Here is a 16,578-nt window from a genome sequence, read left to right on the forward strand (position 1 = left end):
AGTAACATAACGCAATAGCCTGGGCGTGGGAAAGAGGCTGCGGCAGAGTTGCGTATCCGATAATGCCGACCATCCCCCGGGTATACATCTCTACATATAATATCAAATATCTAGCCTTCACTTCCCATAACATCTTCCTCATCCTTATTTCTGCTTTCTATCCCCTTTCCGGTCCCCATATGTGGGAGCAAGTTCTCTATCCAGAGCTACCAGGTATTCTTGCATATGTGCGTACTGCCAAGCCATGCCCTTTGTCATTTGCGCGGCTCCGCTCACCTCACAATGACTTTACAGTTCCCATTCGCCTGTCGTCTGGCGGCCTTTACACTTTTCACTCCTTTTGGCGTTTGTATCATCCTTGACATCGTCGCTTACGGTGAGTACTTCCCTCGCCAAAGCTACCCTTTCTTCGCTTGGGAACGGGTGGCCGTCGGCCTTCAATCGGCCATTGATTGGTTACGAATATCCTCGGCGTAAATGCTGACCAACCGGCACGTCCTCCGTATTTTTCCGCATATATAGCCATCGCTCGAACTCTCCATTTGACAATTACCCCACGTCGTGTCCCACGTTCACCTCCAACCCTCACATCTCAAATTCTCACTGAAGCTGGACCTGTGACAGAAGCAGACTCTGATTCATCGTCCACTGCGTCGTCATCATCCTGATATATACTGCAACTTGCTAGAAAATGACGGCCCCCACTCCTGTTACTCTTGTTGGAGCGACTGGTCTTACAGGCTCGCATTCTCTCAACTGCCTCCTCACCTCTCCTCACGCCTTCTCTATCGATGCTCTTACTCGTCGTCCGCTTTCCGACACTCCGTCAGCGGTCAATCCTCTCACCAAACTCACCACTCGTCTCTACAACTCACTCTTTGACGCTCCCACCGATAAGGATGCTCTTGTCCAACAGGGCGGTATCTATGTGTCCTGTCTTGGTACGACCAGGGCTAACGCCGGTGGAACTGTGGAGCAGGAAAAGTTGGATTTGGGTTTGAACAAGGATTTGGCTACTCGTGCTAAAAAGGATGGCGCCAGTACAGTAAGCAATTATCCTCCATCATTCGTATTTTGAAGCTAAACTCGAAGGTTTTTAGTTGATCCTCGTTTCAACTCTTGGAGCCGCCTCTTCCTCTTACTTTTTCTACCCTCGCATGAAAGGTCAGCTCGAAGATGCCGTGAAAGCCCTTGACTTTGATCACACCGTCATTCTTCAGCCTGCTCTCTTACTTGGCGACAGGGCGGAGCCGAGAGGAATCTCAGAGATTGTTTTGAAAGGTGTGATCAGGGGAATCAGGAAGGTTGGACTGTCAATGGATAGTCTGGCTGTCGAGGGCGCGGAGTAGGTTTTTGATCTTTTTGCTTCATTGTCAGCGAATAAACTGACATTCATTTTAGTATTGGTGCCTGTATCGCCCACCTTGCCGCCAACCCTCCCAGCGAGAAGATTTTGACCATTGGGGACCACGAAATTATCGCTTACGCTAAGCAGTACCGCGCTGCGCAGACTCAAAGCTCGAATTAATTGAAGAAACCTCTTCCTAACATATTTAATTTCATTCCAAGGTATACTGATTTAGAAGTAAACGAAAATGTGTACAGTAATTAATTGATCAAGGAAAAGAAAGAAGAGAAAATTGTTTGTGCCTGTTTATTAGATGCGTTTTTTCCGTTATCCCCACGTTTGGGGTGTTCAAGAGAGATTTCTTACAAGATGAGAATCTTCCGTGCTGATGCATGCTTTGTTGTATAGTTTTCAGACACTGAACAAGGAAGATTGGTAAACAGTAGATGGCTTAGCATACATATCTAGGATACTAATTTTGTAAGACTACTCTAAGTGGGGGATAGTAATCATTAAGTCGTAAACTTTGCGATAAATCTTCTTGCTCGCAAATCTTTCTTCCTTCCATCCCTTCATTCTGACAATTCTTGACTTCTTGGCTCTCTCATCTTGCCAAGACACAGCTCCCTTAAACCCTCTTTAATCCACTCTAATTGACGTATAGAGCCTTCTCAACATGAAGTATGTCGCCACATAACCTATTGAACCTCCAACAAGGAAATCAAGGAGGGAGACTAGGAATCTGTCCATTGATCAGTATACCACCCTACGATATAGAAGAGGGACACAAACTTACAGGTAGCCAAAGTAGAGCACCACACTTGTGAACCCATTCAAATACAGTCTCGAAGCCCAGTACCACACACCGTAAGCGAACAGCCAAAACGCTGAACCACCTCCAATCAGAAACGCCCTCCAGTGCCATCTGTACTCCTCTGCGCAGAGTAAGAAATAGATAAAGAGGACAGTGACAGTGGCAGTAGTTAAAGCGACGATGATAAAAGTGAGGAAGAGAAAGCCGAAAGCGTAATAGGCTCGGTTACCGAACAGAGAGGAAAGAACAAAATAGAGCTCGACAAATGCAGCGCCGAAGGGAAGGATACCTCCGAGGATAGCGGCAGGCCAAGTGGACAGATACCATGGCTTGGGAGGGATTTGTCGTGGAATGGAAGCGACTCGAACGGGGTTGATAAAGGCGCCGTGCCTCATACCGTAGAAGTAGCCTCCAATCGACAAGGGTGCAGAGATGAGGAACCATAAGAGCAAGACGGCGAGGATGGTACCGAATGGCACAGCACCCGAAGCCGAAGCGAAGATGAGGAAAAAGTTGAGCATGCCGATGATGGTGAAAACAACGGTAGGAAAGAGGACGGCAGTGAGGATGAGGTTGGTCTTCCATTGTTCCCCACCGAGAGTGGTGTAAGTTCGGGCAGAAGCGTAACCTGAGACACAACCGAAGAGTGTCCAGCAGATGAGAAGGACGGTGGCAAGAGAGCCTCGGTTGGATGGAGAGAGAAACCCAAAGAGCGCAAAGACAAGAGTGACGATGCACATCATGATGAGGTGGATACCGTTGCCGACCATGACGGAAAGCAACATGGGTCGCTGGGGAAGTCGGAAGACCTCGCCGTGAACGAGCTTCCATCCGTAATCTTCTTGAACCTCGTCAGACAGGTCAACGGCGTTGTAACGGTGGATGTCACGTGAAATAGATCGTAAAAGGACCATGCCGACCATGAAAACGAGGAAGCCCGCAATGATAAGGGAGTTGACCAAACTGAACCAGTGGATCCTGGGATCAAAGACGTGAAGATAAGCGTCCCATCGAAGGCCCCAAGGGATATCACTTTCGAGGAAAGATACAGAATAGGTGTAAAAGAACTCGTTGCCATTTTCTTCGGAAAGATAGAACGGTTGATTGTTGAAACAGTCGGGCTCAGTCGACCCAGCAACCATAGAATTGACAGTGCTTGGGTAGACGAGAACGCCAACCACCCTAAAGTGGTTCTCATCACGCATGTGATATTGGATGTAGATGTCATAGTGGTTGTTCAAAGAAGGTCTGTCCGGGTTGAGCTCATGGTTACCCAAACTGAATCCCTGCGCATCCAAGAACGTCTCTCCGGTCTTGCTATCCCTCCTCATCTCACTGCTCGGCAGTCCGTCAATAAGCAAGTTCAACCCGTAATCCTCCTTGATTCTCTGGTTGATAAATGCCGCATCGTCTTTTGGCACACTAGCTTGGCACAACTTTTGACAAGTTGAATTCTCCAGCATTCGAATCTCGTAAGGAGACGAGAGAATTCGGTCGCCAAAGAGAATCGAACCCAGACTTTCAGGTTGCCTCTCGGCACCTCCTTCAGGTGAGCAGAAGTGGAAGCGACTATCATAATAGTCGTATGATATGAGTGACTTGAGCTTGGAGTTGAGCATAGGAGTAAGCGTGTTTACAAAAACATCAATCTTCTCCCCTTCAAGGTAATCGCGTGGGGCAGAACCTGGAAGGTAGAATGCAGCTGTTGAAGAAAGTGACAAAAGCGTCACCAGGGCGATGAGGGTGTAGCGGAGGACCATTATGGGCATCGACGTACTCCCTGCTGTTTATCTATGAGTTTTTAAGTAAGCTGTGGATGTCGAAAACATTCAACATTCCCATCCATGATTGGCGGTCATTACTTGCTTTGTTGCTGCGTCCGCTGTCAGCTCAGATCCCGGCCACTAGGCGTTACGTAAGATACCTTATCTTATTAAAGTTAATGATGATGGTCTGTCAGCGGAGGGAACGAAGATCATCGACATCCAAGTAATATCAAACGGTGAAGCGAAAAAAGGAAACCTTTACTTGTTGGACAAATCTTTCGTGGGGACAACTGTTGGACGAGGTCGGAAGCGACAGACACAGGCCTTTGTTTTACCATGTCCAGATTTACGATAGACTGATACATATCATACTTCTCAGCATTATCAATCCAACGACGCCAATGCTTGGCAAATCTCCCACATCTCTGATTCAAAGCGGTATCCTAGTGTCGTTACTTCATTCTATCCAATTTTCCGAGGCGCGGTCCATCGAGTCTCTCTATCTGACATTTGTACTAAACCTCATTCTCATCTGCTCCGGCGAGCAATTCCTAGCATGCCTCCTCGCGGCATTTGGTGCTCAATGATGATGTTGCTGCGACGAAAGAAACATCGCAAACCCACGCATCCATTATCCTCGAAATCCTGCAATTTCTTGAGACAAGCTTCCACGCGAGGATGCGCACGATAAATCTGAAAGCCTCTGGGAGTCTTACGAGTGCACAGGTATTATGCGATTCGAAGGTCTTCGGAGGGCATGGACCAAATCTTTAAACAAACTTGACTTTGCATAAAGATTCGATGAACGGGGTAGGGAAGGCAGTGGTTACTCGATGTACCAGATCTGTAAAGGTGATCTGGAGAATCTGATGAGGAGGATGATTGCAGCAATGAGAAAGGACAACGAGCGAGGATGTAGTCGAGTGGAAGAGGGTTGAAGGGGTGATCGACGAGAAGGTGAAGTGTGAAATATGTAGGGTGAGATTGAAAAGTTTGTCCCAGGGCAGGCAGGAGAGTATTGGAATGAATGAAGACTGAAGGTGATAAAGAAGTGATAGTTACCCTTGTAATTGTTGGACCGTTATATTGAGCGGTCATCCAGGTAGTGCCGGGAAACGCATTAGACCATAGATTACCGGACAGAGAATATTCCCGAGGGCAGGGAGGTGATGAGTAGTGTATATGTCAAACATGGCATAAGTCCCGTTTGTCGATTTCCACACGTATTTAGCCAAGATTCTCATAGAGTTCTGTGTGCCGAGTTGTCAAGTGAATGGGATTGTTGAGGTTGATGTTCAAAAGGTCAAGGGACGACGGAGAACGGGCATTCGCCAAACACAAAATAATTGTAAGGATCGCGTCGTTTCCGTCGGAACTGGAATCGACATCGCTCCTTTCTTCGTCAAGCTTCTTCGACACCTTTCTCTTTCAACAAGCTGACTTCAAACCACAAAACACTGTTGAGCTATACGAACTCACAAAATGCCCATCCTCAGACCCCTCATGGCCCTTCAAGCCATCCCTCGTGCCCGGTTAATTCCCATACCCATCACACCCATCCTCGCCCGCCCGGCCTCCTCTGGTCCGCCCCGATCCCGTCAAACTCAACCAGCTGCCCACCCTCTCTCATACCGCGACTCATCCATTCCCCACTCCGTTGTCCGACTCATCGGCCCAGAAGGCCTCCTTCCACCCCAGCGACTCTCTTCTATCCTCTCTACCTACTCTACCTCTACCCACACGCTCACCCTCGTTTCTGTCGATGGTGAGTATCCTGTTGTAAAGCTCGTGAGCAAAGCGGAAGAACGGGATAGAGAAAAAGAAAAGGAGGAGAAGAGTAAAGTGAAGAGAAAAATCAGTATGGAGGAAAAGGAGGTGCAGGTGTCATGGCAGAGTGCCAAAGGCGATTTGGGCCACAAGCTTGAGATGGCAAAGGGAATTTTGGAAAAGGGCGATAGAGTTCAAGTCGTCTTTGCAAACCGTCGTCGAGCGGAAGCTGTCAATGAACGCCAAAAGGAGGAGATTGTCGCGATGTTCGAGGGAACATTGGAGGAAGTGGGAAAAAAATGGAAAGAGGACGACAAAAACAGAGGATTATGGGTGCTTTACTACAATCCCTTGGACAGCGTGAGGCAAGAGGTGGAAAAAAAAGTTTTGGAGGCAGAGCGGGTAAAGAAGGAGGAAAAGGAAAAGGCAAAGCAGGAAAAGCTTGAAGCGAGGAGAAAGAAGGAAGAGAGGCGAAGACAGAGGGCCGAGGAGATGGAAAAGGAAAAGGCTGAAGAGGCTGCTAGAAGGGAGGAAGAGTATCAGAGGAGAATAGCGAACTCTAGGAAGAGCGGATTCGGTGGATGGAGATAGCAAGATAGAAGCACAACACAATACATTCATATATACTACATACATTAAAAACAATATCAAGATATATCATTTACATCTAAGTCCCATGCTTTCCGCAATCAACGCTAACAAGGACCCCCTTGTGGTCCCCCACGCGGACAGATTGACCATCAAGACCGGTAGTGTCTCCCAAGACCAACGCAGTAAGCTGTCGGCCATACTTCATTCAACGTTAACTTTTGAATTATTGGGGTACAAATGCACTTACAACGCATCCCGTGTCGATTCCTTTACTGAACGGTTTAATGTCCAGCCCTCTTCCAGCTGGCGGGCCATCAACTTCAGCTTACAGATCAGCTGGGATGATTGATGACTTACCGGCATGGCCGTAGATGACAGTCACAGGTGAACACTTCAACTTTTTCTTTGCAGACTTTTGCTTCTCCGCCTCGGGCGTACCGGGCTTCTGTCTCTTCACAGTCTCATCGAGTTCCTCCTCATTTTCCAGCTGCACATCATCCACTTGCTCTTGCTCCACTTGCCATTCATCACCCTCATCCTGTGTCGTCCAAGCGCCGGGGCCTTTACACCGCTTCATCTCCTTATTCCAAACTTCACTCCATGGTGTACCTTTTGTAGAGGATTTGGTGACTTGGCCCTTGTTAGGACCTTTAGTGAACACTGACCGCATATTGTAGATATTGTACGGAATAGTGTTTTGGATGATGCTCTTCACGATCGCTAGCTCTTCGGCTTTACGGTATGGGGGAGAGAGAGTGGTGTTGGAATATTCGACAAGTGGTTGGGAAGCATCGAATGAAGATCGGAGAGGATTTGAGGGGAGAAGACCTCCGTGGACAACGAAAGCATGAAGGGAAGGGAAGTGAAGGATGAGTGAAAGATTGGTGAGGTATTCGTATGATTCTTTCGAAATTTGTCTAAGAAATGTTAGATAGAACCACGCGGGAATTACTATGTAACCCACCTCGCGATATTCCAGTGCTCCCCCTTCCAAATCCAACCATCTGGATATTTTTTCTTGTCCTTACCCAGAATATGGATAGCTTCCTCTCCTTCCTTGGTGGATAACAAGTCCATGTAAGCCTCCCACTCCACGCCTCCGGCCCATTCCATCCACGTTCGCCATTGAATCACAGGCTGATCGTGATTGCCTCTCACACCCCTAACTTTGTGCTCTCTCATCCATTGCAATACTTGTTCTGGTTTGGGACCTTTTGCGAGGAGGTCTCCGACATGGAAGAGGACGTCACTAGTATCGTCATACTGAAGCTTTGACATGAGTCTTTGGAGAGGATCGTAGGAACTGTGTACATCGCCAACGAAAATCACTCGGTGACCAGACGAAAGGTCGAGGTCTTTGTGATCAACAGACTTTATCATCCTGAACATGTCAAAGTCTTAAGATTTTTTTATTAGGGCTTTTTGCGCAATTGCGATATGCGAACAAGCTCAAAGCACCACTCACCAATCTTCGGCCGAGTACTCGAATTCTCTCCTGCCTCCGCAGCCAAACCCTCGTCATCAGTGGTGCTCTGCTCCCCATCATCCAGACCCAAATTATCAGCAATGATTTCTCCAAGTTCTGCTACGCTCCCTATCCCAAAGACCCCCTTGAGCTCTGCTGCTGCGTCCTTCGCGGTTGATCTTGATTCGGTTGACGCCATGAAGATGACTGCCAGCATGAAGATACCAATGATTGCCACTGACATTGACCTTCGCAATGCATGAGTTCGAGGATCTTTGCCTACTGGGGTGAAATGTGAAGGAGATGGAAGGGGAACAATCTCGTCTAGGAAAGATGGCCTGTGGTGGAGAGCCGGTGGGCGATGAGGTTCAGAATATAGCGGCAATGTGAGGTGTTCCTCTTGTTCGTGGTCGGGGTCAGATTCGGGTGGGGGGGAGTACTGATGGAGTGTTGCCATGTTTTCCAGTATTTTGTTTTTATCTTTCGGTCCCAGCGACGTCCGTGTATGAGTATAAGACGTAGCAAGAAAAAGAAGAAAGAGCGACAAAGATGACGGAATGTTTTTAATTCTGAGTGGACGGCTTGGAGCCCTCGGAATAGATCATCACGGCGTGCCTCGTTGTGCCTGACTTTTAATCTCGCATTATACAGGCCGGAACTCCTGCTGGAATGTAGTTGTGGCAGTCTTCTCAATTTCTTTCGTTCGTTCCATGCACCGCCGCAGAGATTCTTTAGTCGCCTGCTAATCGCCCGCTCAGCATGGATTGCAGGCTTTAGTCAGGTAAGATCATGTGTGCCATTGATGTTGCTACAAAGGCGTCCTTTTCCACTATTCTTAACTCTGCCTCCCGACTGTTACGTAGTGGAGCCTGAACTCGCCGGAAAAGCGTTATTCACGACAAACGAGAGCTTGCCGATTGTTTTGAACAAATAGTAAATTAGATACCCTAGTTATGCTATTTAACAATTGCTAAGAGTTCAAAAAGCCACTGCTACACCTATGATCAGGAACTTAATAGGCCGTGAAAGAACCGTCACTTTTTGGGGCTGCTCGCTCCTGAGCGCTCAACTTTTCTTTCAAGAACTAAACTTTTCTAGATCGGGTAGTATCATTACATTCATAACATAGGTCACTATTCATCCAAGAAGAGTTAAGGGCTCACAAAGATCGACGATAGATTTTTGGGGGTCAGGGCTCGCCAATCAACACCAGACTTCATGAATCGCAGCTCAGCAGGTTCCAACTCTACAAACCCACAATGTTTCTCGATAGAGTCCCTCCACATGTATTTGACCTGGTTAAGGGCTCGGACTTCCAAGTTTTGACCATCACAACATCCAAAAATTTTGTAAATAGAAATGGTTATCAAGCTCACAGCTAGGGGTGCAAAATTGACGTCCGAGTAGATATTGAACATGTGGTCGATAATTGAGTGCTTGGCTGTGTGCCTTATCCCTCAATACATGACGGAGGTACGTGAATGATGACCACCATGAGTTGACATGGGCGTCAGCCCCGGAATAGACGTGGGCTCCTCGGCCTACGTATCATTAGTCTCCAAAGGCGGCAGCCAAGCGACGCTGTAATTTGGGCATTTTCTCCTTTGGTTTTTTGTCAAGATCAACGGGGAACATTTGGTTGCTCCGACATTATGATCATGTAGATAGCTCTGCCGAAGCAATGATTTTGATTGTTCGTTGGTGGGTATACACAACAAGTAAGGTGGTGGAGAATCGACCAAGGATAAAAGTCTTGTTGGGTGCAGATGGTGGTAAACGGAGGAATCTGCCTCCTTTTTCAGTTGCTTTGCCGCTTCATGGTCAGCTTACTTCCATACCTGGGCACAAAGATTGGTATTCGCCCCTTTATCATCGGGTTTCAAAATTAACAACAATTCGTTGGGTTCGTCCGTCTGGCGGACAGATTTGTACTATAATTCAATAATTACTTATTATTATTGCTGCGTGCGATATCACCCGGATAACGCCGACATGCGCGTCGCGTCTCCGCATACGGCACTCCAATCCAACACTTGAATAGCAGCCAATCATTTCATCTATAATGGGTCCGATTACTCTTCTTTCGCCGTAAATCATGGAAGACGAACAAGTACCTCAGTTTGTATGCCCGTCTTGAATCTATCTAATTTGCTCACACTTCTCCTAGGCTTCTTGTATCAACTCCCGAAGTTGGGATATCATCTCTTCCTCCTGCCAGATTCGAACGGCCGCAAGTGCCTATCACTCTCTTAACGGGGTATTTGGGCGCTGGCAAATCAACTTTGTTACAATATATTCTCACAGCCAGTCATGGATATCGCATAGCAGTTTGCATGAACGGTATGATGGATTAGCTGTACCCTTTACATAGGCTCATCGCGCTTTTTCCGTGTAGATTTTGGCGATACGACAGATATCGAGTCTAAAAGCCTAACAATGTCTGATCCAAACTCTTCGACGACTACCTCTGAATTCCTCAGTCTACCGAATGGATGTCTTTGCTGTTCTGTCAAGGACATGGGTATAGCGGCAATTGAGGACATGGTCATGAAAGCTCCGGGTGGAGTCGACTGGGTTGTGGTCGAACTGACAGGCCTTGCAGACCCCAGTAAGTCTCATATCTCGATCTGGGTATTCCTCGCTGCTTATTGTGAGAAAAGCTCCAATAGTTAAGTCCTTCTGGTCCAATGAGGAAATGGGGGATCTGTTCCTAGACGGAGTTGTCTGCGTGGTGGACAGCCGCAATGTACTAAAGGTAGGTTGTACTAGGTCTTTTACACCGTGCAGTATGTTTACATTTAAACAGCAATTAGATGGAGAGAAGGATTATAACGAAATTACGGAATGCCAAAAGTGTGTTGCCTCGTCCTGAATGACTTTGACCTCCGCGTGTATTGCTCACGAGATATTTGTTCTTAAGGCAAGTGGCTTCTGCAGACGTCATCCTCTTGAATAAAATCGACCTTGTGTCAGAAGAACATCTCTCTAAGGTGGAACGCGCTGTTCGGTTGGTCTTGGTTTCCTGGTATGTTATCTCTTATTTTAGGAGTATTGATGTATGTTTTTCACAGAGAACTCAATGCAACTCTGAGAATACATTACACGAAGAACTCTCAAGCTCCCATTTCTGAGCTGTTCCATATACGGGCCTTTACCAATTCCGTTACTCCAGCTATCAAAGAAGCACCTGCGGCTCTGGACGATGATCATCAACACTCATCCGACTGCGGACATCCCCATGAAGGTGGAGAATTATTGCCTCATCGTAACGCCAGAATCAATACTACGCTTATTCCCATCCCACCACTCAATCTGCTTCAATATAACAAACTTAACACTTTCCTTGAATTCGTCCTCTGGTCGGCGACTTTTCCCGCTTCATCCAAAGTAGCACCGGAAATTTTACGGACCAAAGGTTATATCACACTTCAAGATGATAGAGCATTTGTTCTACAAGGGGTGGCAGACCTGTTTGAATTGAAAGAGGTGGACAGGGCTCTCGATCCTGAAATGGAGGGGAAGATTGTGTTCATAGGAAAAGGAGTTGGAGAAGATTTGAAGAGAGAGTTACAAATGTGGGTCGGCTTGTAAAATAAGCCTCTGGTATGCATTTCGCGTACCATCACGAGCAACCTATCACCGGAGTAATGAATTTCGTTTTCGTTGATGAGCTATCACAAGAAAGTTGAGGAGTCTGCTACCGAGCAAGTCTGGATGGTGTTTCCCATCAATATAAATAGTATATCATCACCAGTCCTGTCTTCAACCGTTCCCTGCTGTCATCCTAAGTCGATATTCGTCTTCCAGACATGGCGACTTGCTTGACCGGGATAGCCATCCAAATGGCCGACTGCGCCTTCTTAAAGCCGATTGACTTATGCCGAATAACATAAGCCGCAGGCAGGCCAAAGGAGAGTTATAGTCGCTTTGTTTACGAAACACAGTTAAAAAAAATAAATAACAACGCATTTCGCTCCATTTCGCCCTTCTCTTCTCTCCCTCTTTCGCAGAAGGTATAATAAACTGTTTCCAAGGAGAGCTTATGCATAGCTGTGTATGTGGGATGAGGCTCGAGCAAGCAAGTATGTAGCTTTATGCACCTTTTTTGGAATTTTGCACCTATCCCTTCTTTCGAGGACGACATGTCAGCGGTGAGACTTGCCTACGTAGGCCCCAATACCAGAGGTGCTTTACGCCAGCACCAGACATACTTGCGTACTTAATCATTGGCTTGTATCCCTATTTGACCTATTCTCGTGTTTGTGATCGGATGAGCTGTGGCATTTCAGAAGGGTTCTCAAGTATACCTCAGGACACTTTCGGCTTGAAAAAACATCAATGGACCTGACGACCGATCCAACAGCATCATCGCGTAGCCCGCCAGTTAACAGCTCGCTTTATATGTTTTCGACCCAATAAACACTTCTTAAATAGAGCTCCTACTTTATCTACAAGAGCACACATCTCTTACTCCACCATCGCCGCATCACCATCTTGCCTGTCTCAACGCCATAGGGTCGAGTCCCGACCGGCTTATCCCTTGGGGCACTCTGCCATAGGGGATATTGCTTGCTGCGTAAACCTTGTCAATACTCTAACGATTGGCCAATCGTTGACGTAGACATCTAGTGAATGTCGTTTAGACGGAATGATCAATGATGACGCATGACACACCCAAAAGCCCATAGCTGGCAGAAGATGTTTTGCCCCTTTGGCGAGCAACGATGGCAGTAATTTTCTTCCATTTCCCAACCTGCTCAGTAGCATATATGCCGGGTAGGAACTGCCGTTGCTTGCTTCTTCTGAGACGATAGCACTTTGCCATCGAGTAGGCCACCATATCTGAAATAGCTGATCAGCTTTAAAGCTAACATTAGCCACAGGGGCTTACCAGCTGCTTTCTGCTAGTAATATTTCGCTGCCACGCCAAAGGAAATGTTTGAGCTCGATGGGGCCAACATTAATAGGTGAGAGTAATTTCGGACGCAAATGGGTCATTTTGTTACGGGGATGGTGCCGTTTGAAGAGGATTGTCAGTGAAAATAAAAGACAACAATAAGACATCAAGGTCGGGTTAGGCTTGTATACCAGGTCGTCAAAATTGCGATGACTAATAAGCATTAAATGTTAGGCTGTCACATGAACAGACGCTTGACGCTCGATAAGCCTCTGAAGGACATAACGCACGCTGCCATACTTGCATGTTGAAAGATAAGTTAGCCGACACACGTCCACACAGACCGTCTCCTTGTTCAAACCAAGCTGAGCAAACAATGCAACAGCGAGAGGATACAAGACTGCTATGTTATAGTTAGAAGTGATTCGCTTCCGTCCTTGATACATTAGCCTCCACCTCGCCTCCACATCGTCCGGCTTGCCATAGAGTCAGTGCCATCCAACGTCAAGGAGAACGCCACAAGCCTGGCTGTGGTTTAAACACAATAGGCTCCGCATCCATAAAACCTAAAATGAGATCGTTAGCAATGCGTACACCCAAAAAGACGTGAATTTACTATGCATACAAATCTTCGACTATTCTGCTGGACTCTCCCTTTTTCCTTCCTTCATTTTCTTCTTCTCTCCTGTCTTCTTCTTCCGTTTAACCTTCACAACTTGTACCTCTGGCACGCTGGCAACAGGCACATCCTCCTCACCATTTCTCTCGAAGCCTACTTGTGACATAGCATTTGAAAGGCCTTCCTCCTCATCCAGCTTATACTCCTCGAAGCGGCTACTACTTCTTGAAACAGGCTTGTTCATAGAGCCCGAGGCGGAAAGATCCATGGCAGCCAAACCTGTAGTGGAGTTCATTCGCGACGCGGATGGGCTCAGGCGGGAAGACGGTGTTCGAATTTGGAGAGCAGAAACGCCTTCAGGAAGTTCGCCTGTGCGGTCGAACTCAGGTGGAGCTTTCTTCTTCTGCCTTGACTTGGGTTTTGACCGAGATGAGGGATCTGTAGTGTCGTCTGAAAAAATACTGTGTCAGTTTTAATAGATACAGCATATATGAATCACTCACGTGGTAGCTCAGAATCGTCGAGCTTGACGATAGGAATGTTGTCCACGTCCTCGTCCTCTTTATCATAAAGATAATATGGATCATTTTTATGCTTTGCCCGTCTCGCTGCCCTCCGCTGCCAAAAAAGATGAGTAATGTAACCGTTGCTCTTAAGATTCAGACTTACCCTCTCTCTTTCAACCTTATCCTCGCCTTCTTCGCCCTTCTTTCCCTTCTTCTTCTTTCTGCCCTCTCTTAATACCCTCCTCAGCTCTTCCATCCCTTCCCCACCACCTTCTCCCAGATTGAATATACCCTTCTCTCTTTCTTCCTCGCTTTCGTCAATTTCTTCAATATCCTCTGGCCACCCACCGCCTGGGACAAGGTCGGTATCTAGATCGAGCCCGTCTGGTATACGGATTGATGATTGTGCGTAGGAAGCGACTGCATTTAAAGGATGGGATGTGGATAGGGGTGGGAAGATGTAGAGCGATTTCGGGTATGGTGGATCATCCTGATTAGTTTGCTTTGCTTCGGCCTCAAACCCTCCCTCCAGCTCAGGGATAGAAGACCCGCTATCCCTGCGAATCGTACTCTGAGGTTGGACATAGTGCTCGAGATCAGCTTTGACAAATCCTAGTAAACCCTTGATCTCGCCAACTCGTTCGACAACTTCCATGTCTCCCTTTGCATTTCGCTCAACCTCAGCCAGACCTTTGTCAATACTCGTTACCAGCGCCTTAGTCTCTTCAAACTTATCTCCAGACCAAGAAGAAGCAGCAGTTGTGCAGTAATAACCGAAGATCTTGGCGACTGCTTGTATAGAAAGGGATATGATAGTGGTCGAGGTAGAGGGTGAAAGGAGATTAGAAATCGCAGAAAGAGGTGATGATAGTTCCGAAGGGTATTCGCCGCAGACCCAGACGGCAGCTTCAATAAGGCCATCGGCACTTTCATTATCGTCGCCTATCCTTTCTTTAAAGTCGTCATCTCCCAACACCTTTTCCAAGACAGACACGGCATAGTTCCGAACACTTTTCACTCTGGCAACCACATCCAAAATCATCCTCTTGATATCCTGTCCAACGTTTACTCTTGAGACGTACGCTACGTCCACCAACACACTGAGGATCCATTCAAAATCCGTTACGTTGGCATAGGTGTTGTGGGAAAGAATGCCTAGTAAGCGAGTGGAGAGGAGATGACGGTATGCAGGCGAGAGAGACGGTGGGGCGTTATGAGACGTGCCAGATGAGGAAGCGATAGCTGCCAGGGATGCGGCAGCTGATGGCAGTACTGGGGCGGCAGGTGCAAGGTGAGACAAAAGTGTGTCTGCTATTGTTTGGAGGTTATTGGGATCGACCTAGACTGGTATTAGTACCTTAGTATCCGTCGAGAAGATATATTGATTTACCATGTTCGTAGCGAGCTCTAGAGCTCGCATTCGGATAGACACGTCGGGGTCATTCAAACTCTGTAGAACCTCGTCTTGGTACTCTGCGACCAACTGTGGGTGGGTTGGAATAATTTTAACCATTGCTAACAAGGCAATGTATCTCACTACTCAAATAAGCTTCCATGTCGGTTACTGTGAGAAAGACAGTACCCACAATTTTGGTCACCTCCCTCGTCCCTCAGATAGCCTCCGAGCTTCTCCACACATACTCTTGCAAGGGCATCTGCCTCTGGTCTATCTGGGTTCAGCATGCCACCCACGATGCACGTTCGCACACATTCGTATAATAAGGATATAGCAGAGGTGTTGGAGATGAGTGTGGTGATAGGAGGAAGAAGCTTTCGGACCAATCGAGGCTCTAGGGGTGTTAATATGGCGAACTGGAACGCTGTATCAGCCTGTGGTTAAAATGAGGAGTGCATTGGCATACCAGCTTGACAACCTTGATAAGCATCCAGTTATTGCTACTTCCAGTCAAGATCCCGAACAACTCGGGTGCTAAGGGCAAGTAGTTCTTCCCGCCCTGTCTCCTAGCCAACTCCATTACAACACCCACAGTTGCGCCCACTACACCCTGGTCCTCATCCTGCAGCCTTCCTCTTAATCTTGGGAAGCCCTCGCGCAAACCTTCGGGGAACGCTTCCCAGCACGGTAATAGGCACAGAACTGCTCGTTTGCGGATACGTGGAGAAGAGTGGGTGAGTAGATGGAGGAGGTCGGGATGCAATGAGGTTGATAATGAAGGGGAGAGAGATAGGAGGTGTGGAAGGGCTGTGAGTGGTAGGGGAGGTAGAGGAACATGAGGTGATAGAAGATCCTGCAGTAAATCAGTTAGCAGATGCGTTGTCAGGTCTATAAGGTATATTACCTTTTTGATGCCGTTAACCGTAAGGACAATTTCTTCAATATCTCCAGAGAAGGCCATAGGTGCAGCAAGATATCCCAGCTCTTTAGTTTATGCATTAGTAACGGACAGCTGTTGAATCCCTCAACACTTACGTTTGAGATGATATCTCGGAGAGCTCATAACCTCTACGACATGGAAGGCGAACCCTGCCGGCGGCGGAATAGGGTAAAGCATCATCAACTATATGCATAGCAGTCAGCTTTGTAATCTTGTAGACAGTAGAACACTCACGTAGCACATCTTAATGATAGCTTCCGCCTTGAGCGCCATGTCCTTGCCCTTGAGCTCGTCGCGTATCTCCGTCATGGCCTCCGCGATGAAGACATCTTCCTGGGCCTTCGAGGCACCCTTGTGGGCACGCAGGCCTCTGATGAGGTCCTGAAGCGTCCTCTCGAACATTATTTTGCGAGATTATGATAAGATATGGGGTGTTGTTATCGATAGCACGGCATGGTCTCAGAAGAGC

The 16,578-nt window shown here is 47.3% G+C and overlaps 6 protein-coding genes and 2 non-coding genes; 4 read left to right on the top strand and 4 right to left on the bottom strand.

The window, feature by feature from the left end:
* Window positions 1–11: 11 nt before the first annotated feature.
* Window positions 12–1,900, top strand: CNAG_02473 (endoplasmic reticulum protein). XM_012194775.1 has 5 exons: window positions 12–227; window positions 295–376; window positions 523–1,045; window positions 1,101–1,345; window positions 1,402–1,900. Exons 3-5 carry the CDS (start codon window positions 692–694, stop codon window positions 1,526–1,528), a joined length of 726 nt encoding a protein of 241 aa, XP_012050165.1. The 5' UTR covers window positions 12–227; window positions 295–376; window positions 523–691; the 3' UTR covers window positions 1,529–1,900.
* On the bottom strand, window positions 1,732–4,001 carry CNAG_02472 (endosomal P24A protein). XM_012194311.1 has 2 exons: window positions 2,145–4,001; window positions 1,732–2,090 (listed from the first exon to the last, which is right to left on the bottom strand). The coding sequence occupies exons 1-2, from the start codon at window positions 3,929–3,931 to the stop codon at window positions 1,988–1,990; spliced, it is 1,890 nt and encodes a 629-aa protein (XP_012049701.1). The 5' UTR covers window positions 3,932–4,001; the 3' UTR covers window positions 1,732–1,987.
* A 316-nt stretch (window positions 4,002–4,317) lies between these two features.
* CNAG_12531 lies at window positions 4,318–5,225 on the bottom strand. Its single transcript, XR_001045804.1, has one exon. It is a non-coding gene; the product is annotated as a hypothetical RNA (non-coding RNA).
* A 185-nt stretch (window positions 5,226–5,410) lies between these two features.
* Window positions 5,411–6,286, top strand: CNAG_02471 (hypothetical protein; the record flags this gene model as incomplete). Its single annotated transcript, XM_012194774.1, has 2 exons — window positions 5,411–5,693; window positions 5,727–6,286. 2 exons carry the CDS (start codon window positions 5,411–5,413, stop codon window positions 6,284–6,286), a joined length of 843 nt encoding a protein of 280 aa, XP_012050164.1.
* Window positions 6,238–8,300, bottom strand: CNAG_02470 (phosphoric monoester hydrolase). XM_012194773.1 has 5 exons: window positions 7,752–8,300; window positions 7,251–7,683; window positions 6,644–7,203; window positions 6,534–6,589; window positions 6,238–6,485 (listed from the first exon to the last, which is right to left on the bottom strand). The coding sequence occupies exons 1-5, from the start codon at window positions 8,206–8,208 to the stop codon at window positions 6,363–6,365; spliced, it is 1,629 nt and encodes a 542-aa protein (XP_012050163.1). The 5' UTR covers window positions 8,209–8,300; the 3' UTR covers window positions 6,238–6,362.
* Window positions 8,301–9,736: 1,436 nt separating this feature from the next.
* Window positions 9,737–11,452, top strand: CNAG_02469 (cytoplasmic protein). XM_012194312.1 has 7 exons: window positions 9,737–9,869; window positions 9,919–10,091; window positions 10,147–10,359; window positions 10,412–10,506; window positions 10,558–10,604; window positions 10,672–10,758; window positions 10,823–11,452. The coding sequence occupies exons 1-7, from the start codon at window positions 9,847–9,849 to the stop codon at window positions 11,340–11,342; spliced, it is 1,158 nt and encodes a 385-aa protein (XP_012049702.1). The 5' UTR covers window positions 9,737–9,846; the 3' UTR covers window positions 11,343–11,452.
* Window positions 11,453–11,779: 327 nt separating this feature from the next.
* On the bottom strand, window positions 11,780–16,552 carry CNAG_02468 (AP-3 complex subunit delta-1). XM_012194313.1 has 11 exons: window positions 16,344–16,552; window positions 16,205–16,292; window positions 16,074–16,153; window positions 15,636–16,022; window positions 15,360–15,585; window positions 15,164–15,309; window positions 13,937–15,112; window positions 13,771–13,885; window positions 13,274–13,717; window positions 12,643–13,214; window positions 11,780–12,593 (listed from the first exon to the last, which is right to left on the bottom strand). The coding sequence occupies exons 1-9, from the start codon at window positions 16,509–16,511 to the stop codon at window positions 13,284–13,286; spliced, it is 2,820 nt and encodes a 939-aa protein (XP_012049703.1). The 5' UTR covers window positions 16,512–16,552; the 3' UTR covers window positions 11,780–12,593; window positions 12,643–13,214; window positions 13,274–13,283.
* CNAG_12532 lies at window positions 11,972–13,199 on the top strand. The gene is made up of 4 exons (XR_001045805.1): window positions 11,972–12,327; window positions 12,381–12,579; window positions 12,635–12,819; window positions 12,883–13,199. It is a non-coding gene; the product is annotated as a hypothetical RNA (non-coding RNA).
* Window positions 16,553–16,578: the final 26 nt, after the last annotated feature.

This window comes from Cryptococcus neoformans, chromosome 6, assembly GCF_000149245.1.
Source record: "Cryptococcus neoformans var. grubii H99 chromosome 6, complete sequence".
Taxonomy (NCBI): Eukaryota; Fungi; Basidiomycota; class Tremellomycetes; order Tremellales; family Cryptococcaceae; genus Cryptococcus; species Cryptococcus neoformans.

What these genes read in the sequence shown, in the direction of transcription:
- CNAG_02473 (XM_012194775.1), top strand. Translation starts at nt 692, where the DNA reads ATGACGGCCCCCACTCCTGTTACTCTTGTTGGAGCGACTGGTCTTACA. An exon ending in AAAAGGATGGCGCCAGTACA is followed by an intron (nt 1,046 to 1,100) that starts GTAAGCAATTAT and finishes GAAGGTTTTTAG; the next exon opens with TTGATCCTCGTTTCAACTCT. An exon ending in CTGGCTGTCGAGGGCGCGGA is followed by an intron (nt 1,346 to 1,401) that starts GTAGGTTTTTGA and finishes CATTCATTTTAG; the next exon opens with TATTGGTGCCTGTATCGCCC.
- CNAG_02470 (XM_012194773.1), bottom strand. Translation starts at nt 8,208, where the DNA reads ATGGCAACACTCCATCAGTACTCCCCCCCACCCGAATCTGACCCCGAC. An exon ending in GAGTACTCGGCCGAAGATTG is followed by an intron (nt 7,684 to 7,751) that starts GTGAGTGGTGCT and finishes AAAAATCTTAAG; the next exon opens with ACTTTGACATGTTCAGGATG. An exon ending in TGTCATCTACGGCCATGCCG is followed by an intron (nt 6,590 to 6,643) that starts GTAAGTCATCAA and finishes ATGGCCCGCCAG; the next exon opens with CTGGAAGAGGGCTGGACATT.
- CNAG_02469 (XM_012194312.1), top strand. Translation starts at nt 9,847, where the DNA reads ATGGAAGACGAACAAGTACCTCA. An exon ending in ACAGCCGCAATGTACTAAAG is followed by an intron (nt 10,507 to 10,557) that starts GTAGGTTGTACT and finishes ACATTTAAACAG; the next exon opens with CAATTAGATGGAGAGAAGGA. An exon ending in AAGGTGGAACGCGCTGTTCG is followed by an intron (nt 10,759 to 10,822) that starts GTTGGTCTTGGT and finishes TGTTTTTCACAG; the next exon opens with AGAACTCAATGCAACTCTGA.
- CNAG_02468 (XM_012194313.1), bottom strand. Translation starts at nt 16,511, where the DNA reads ATGTTCGAGAGGACGCTTCAGGACCTCATCAGAGGCCTGCGTGCCCAC. An exon ending in CGGTTAACGGCATCAAAAAG is followed by an intron (nt 16,023 to 16,073) that starts GTAATATACCTT and finishes GATTTACTGCAG; the next exon opens with GATCTTCTATCACCTCATGT. An exon ending in CGAGGGAGGTGACCAAAATT is followed by an intron (nt 15,310 to 15,359) that starts GTGGGTACTGTC and finishes TTATTTGAGTAG; the next exon opens with TGAGATACATTGCCTTGTTA.
- CNAG_02472 (XM_012194311.1), bottom strand. Translation starts at nt 3,931, where the DNA reads ATGCCCATAATGGTCCTCCGCTACACCCTCATCGCCCTGGTGACGCTT. An exon ending in GTGCTCTACTTTGGCTACCT is followed by an intron (nt 2,091 to 2,144) that starts GTAAGTTTGTGT and finishes ATCAATGGACAG; the next exon opens with ATTCCTAGTCTCCCTCCTTG.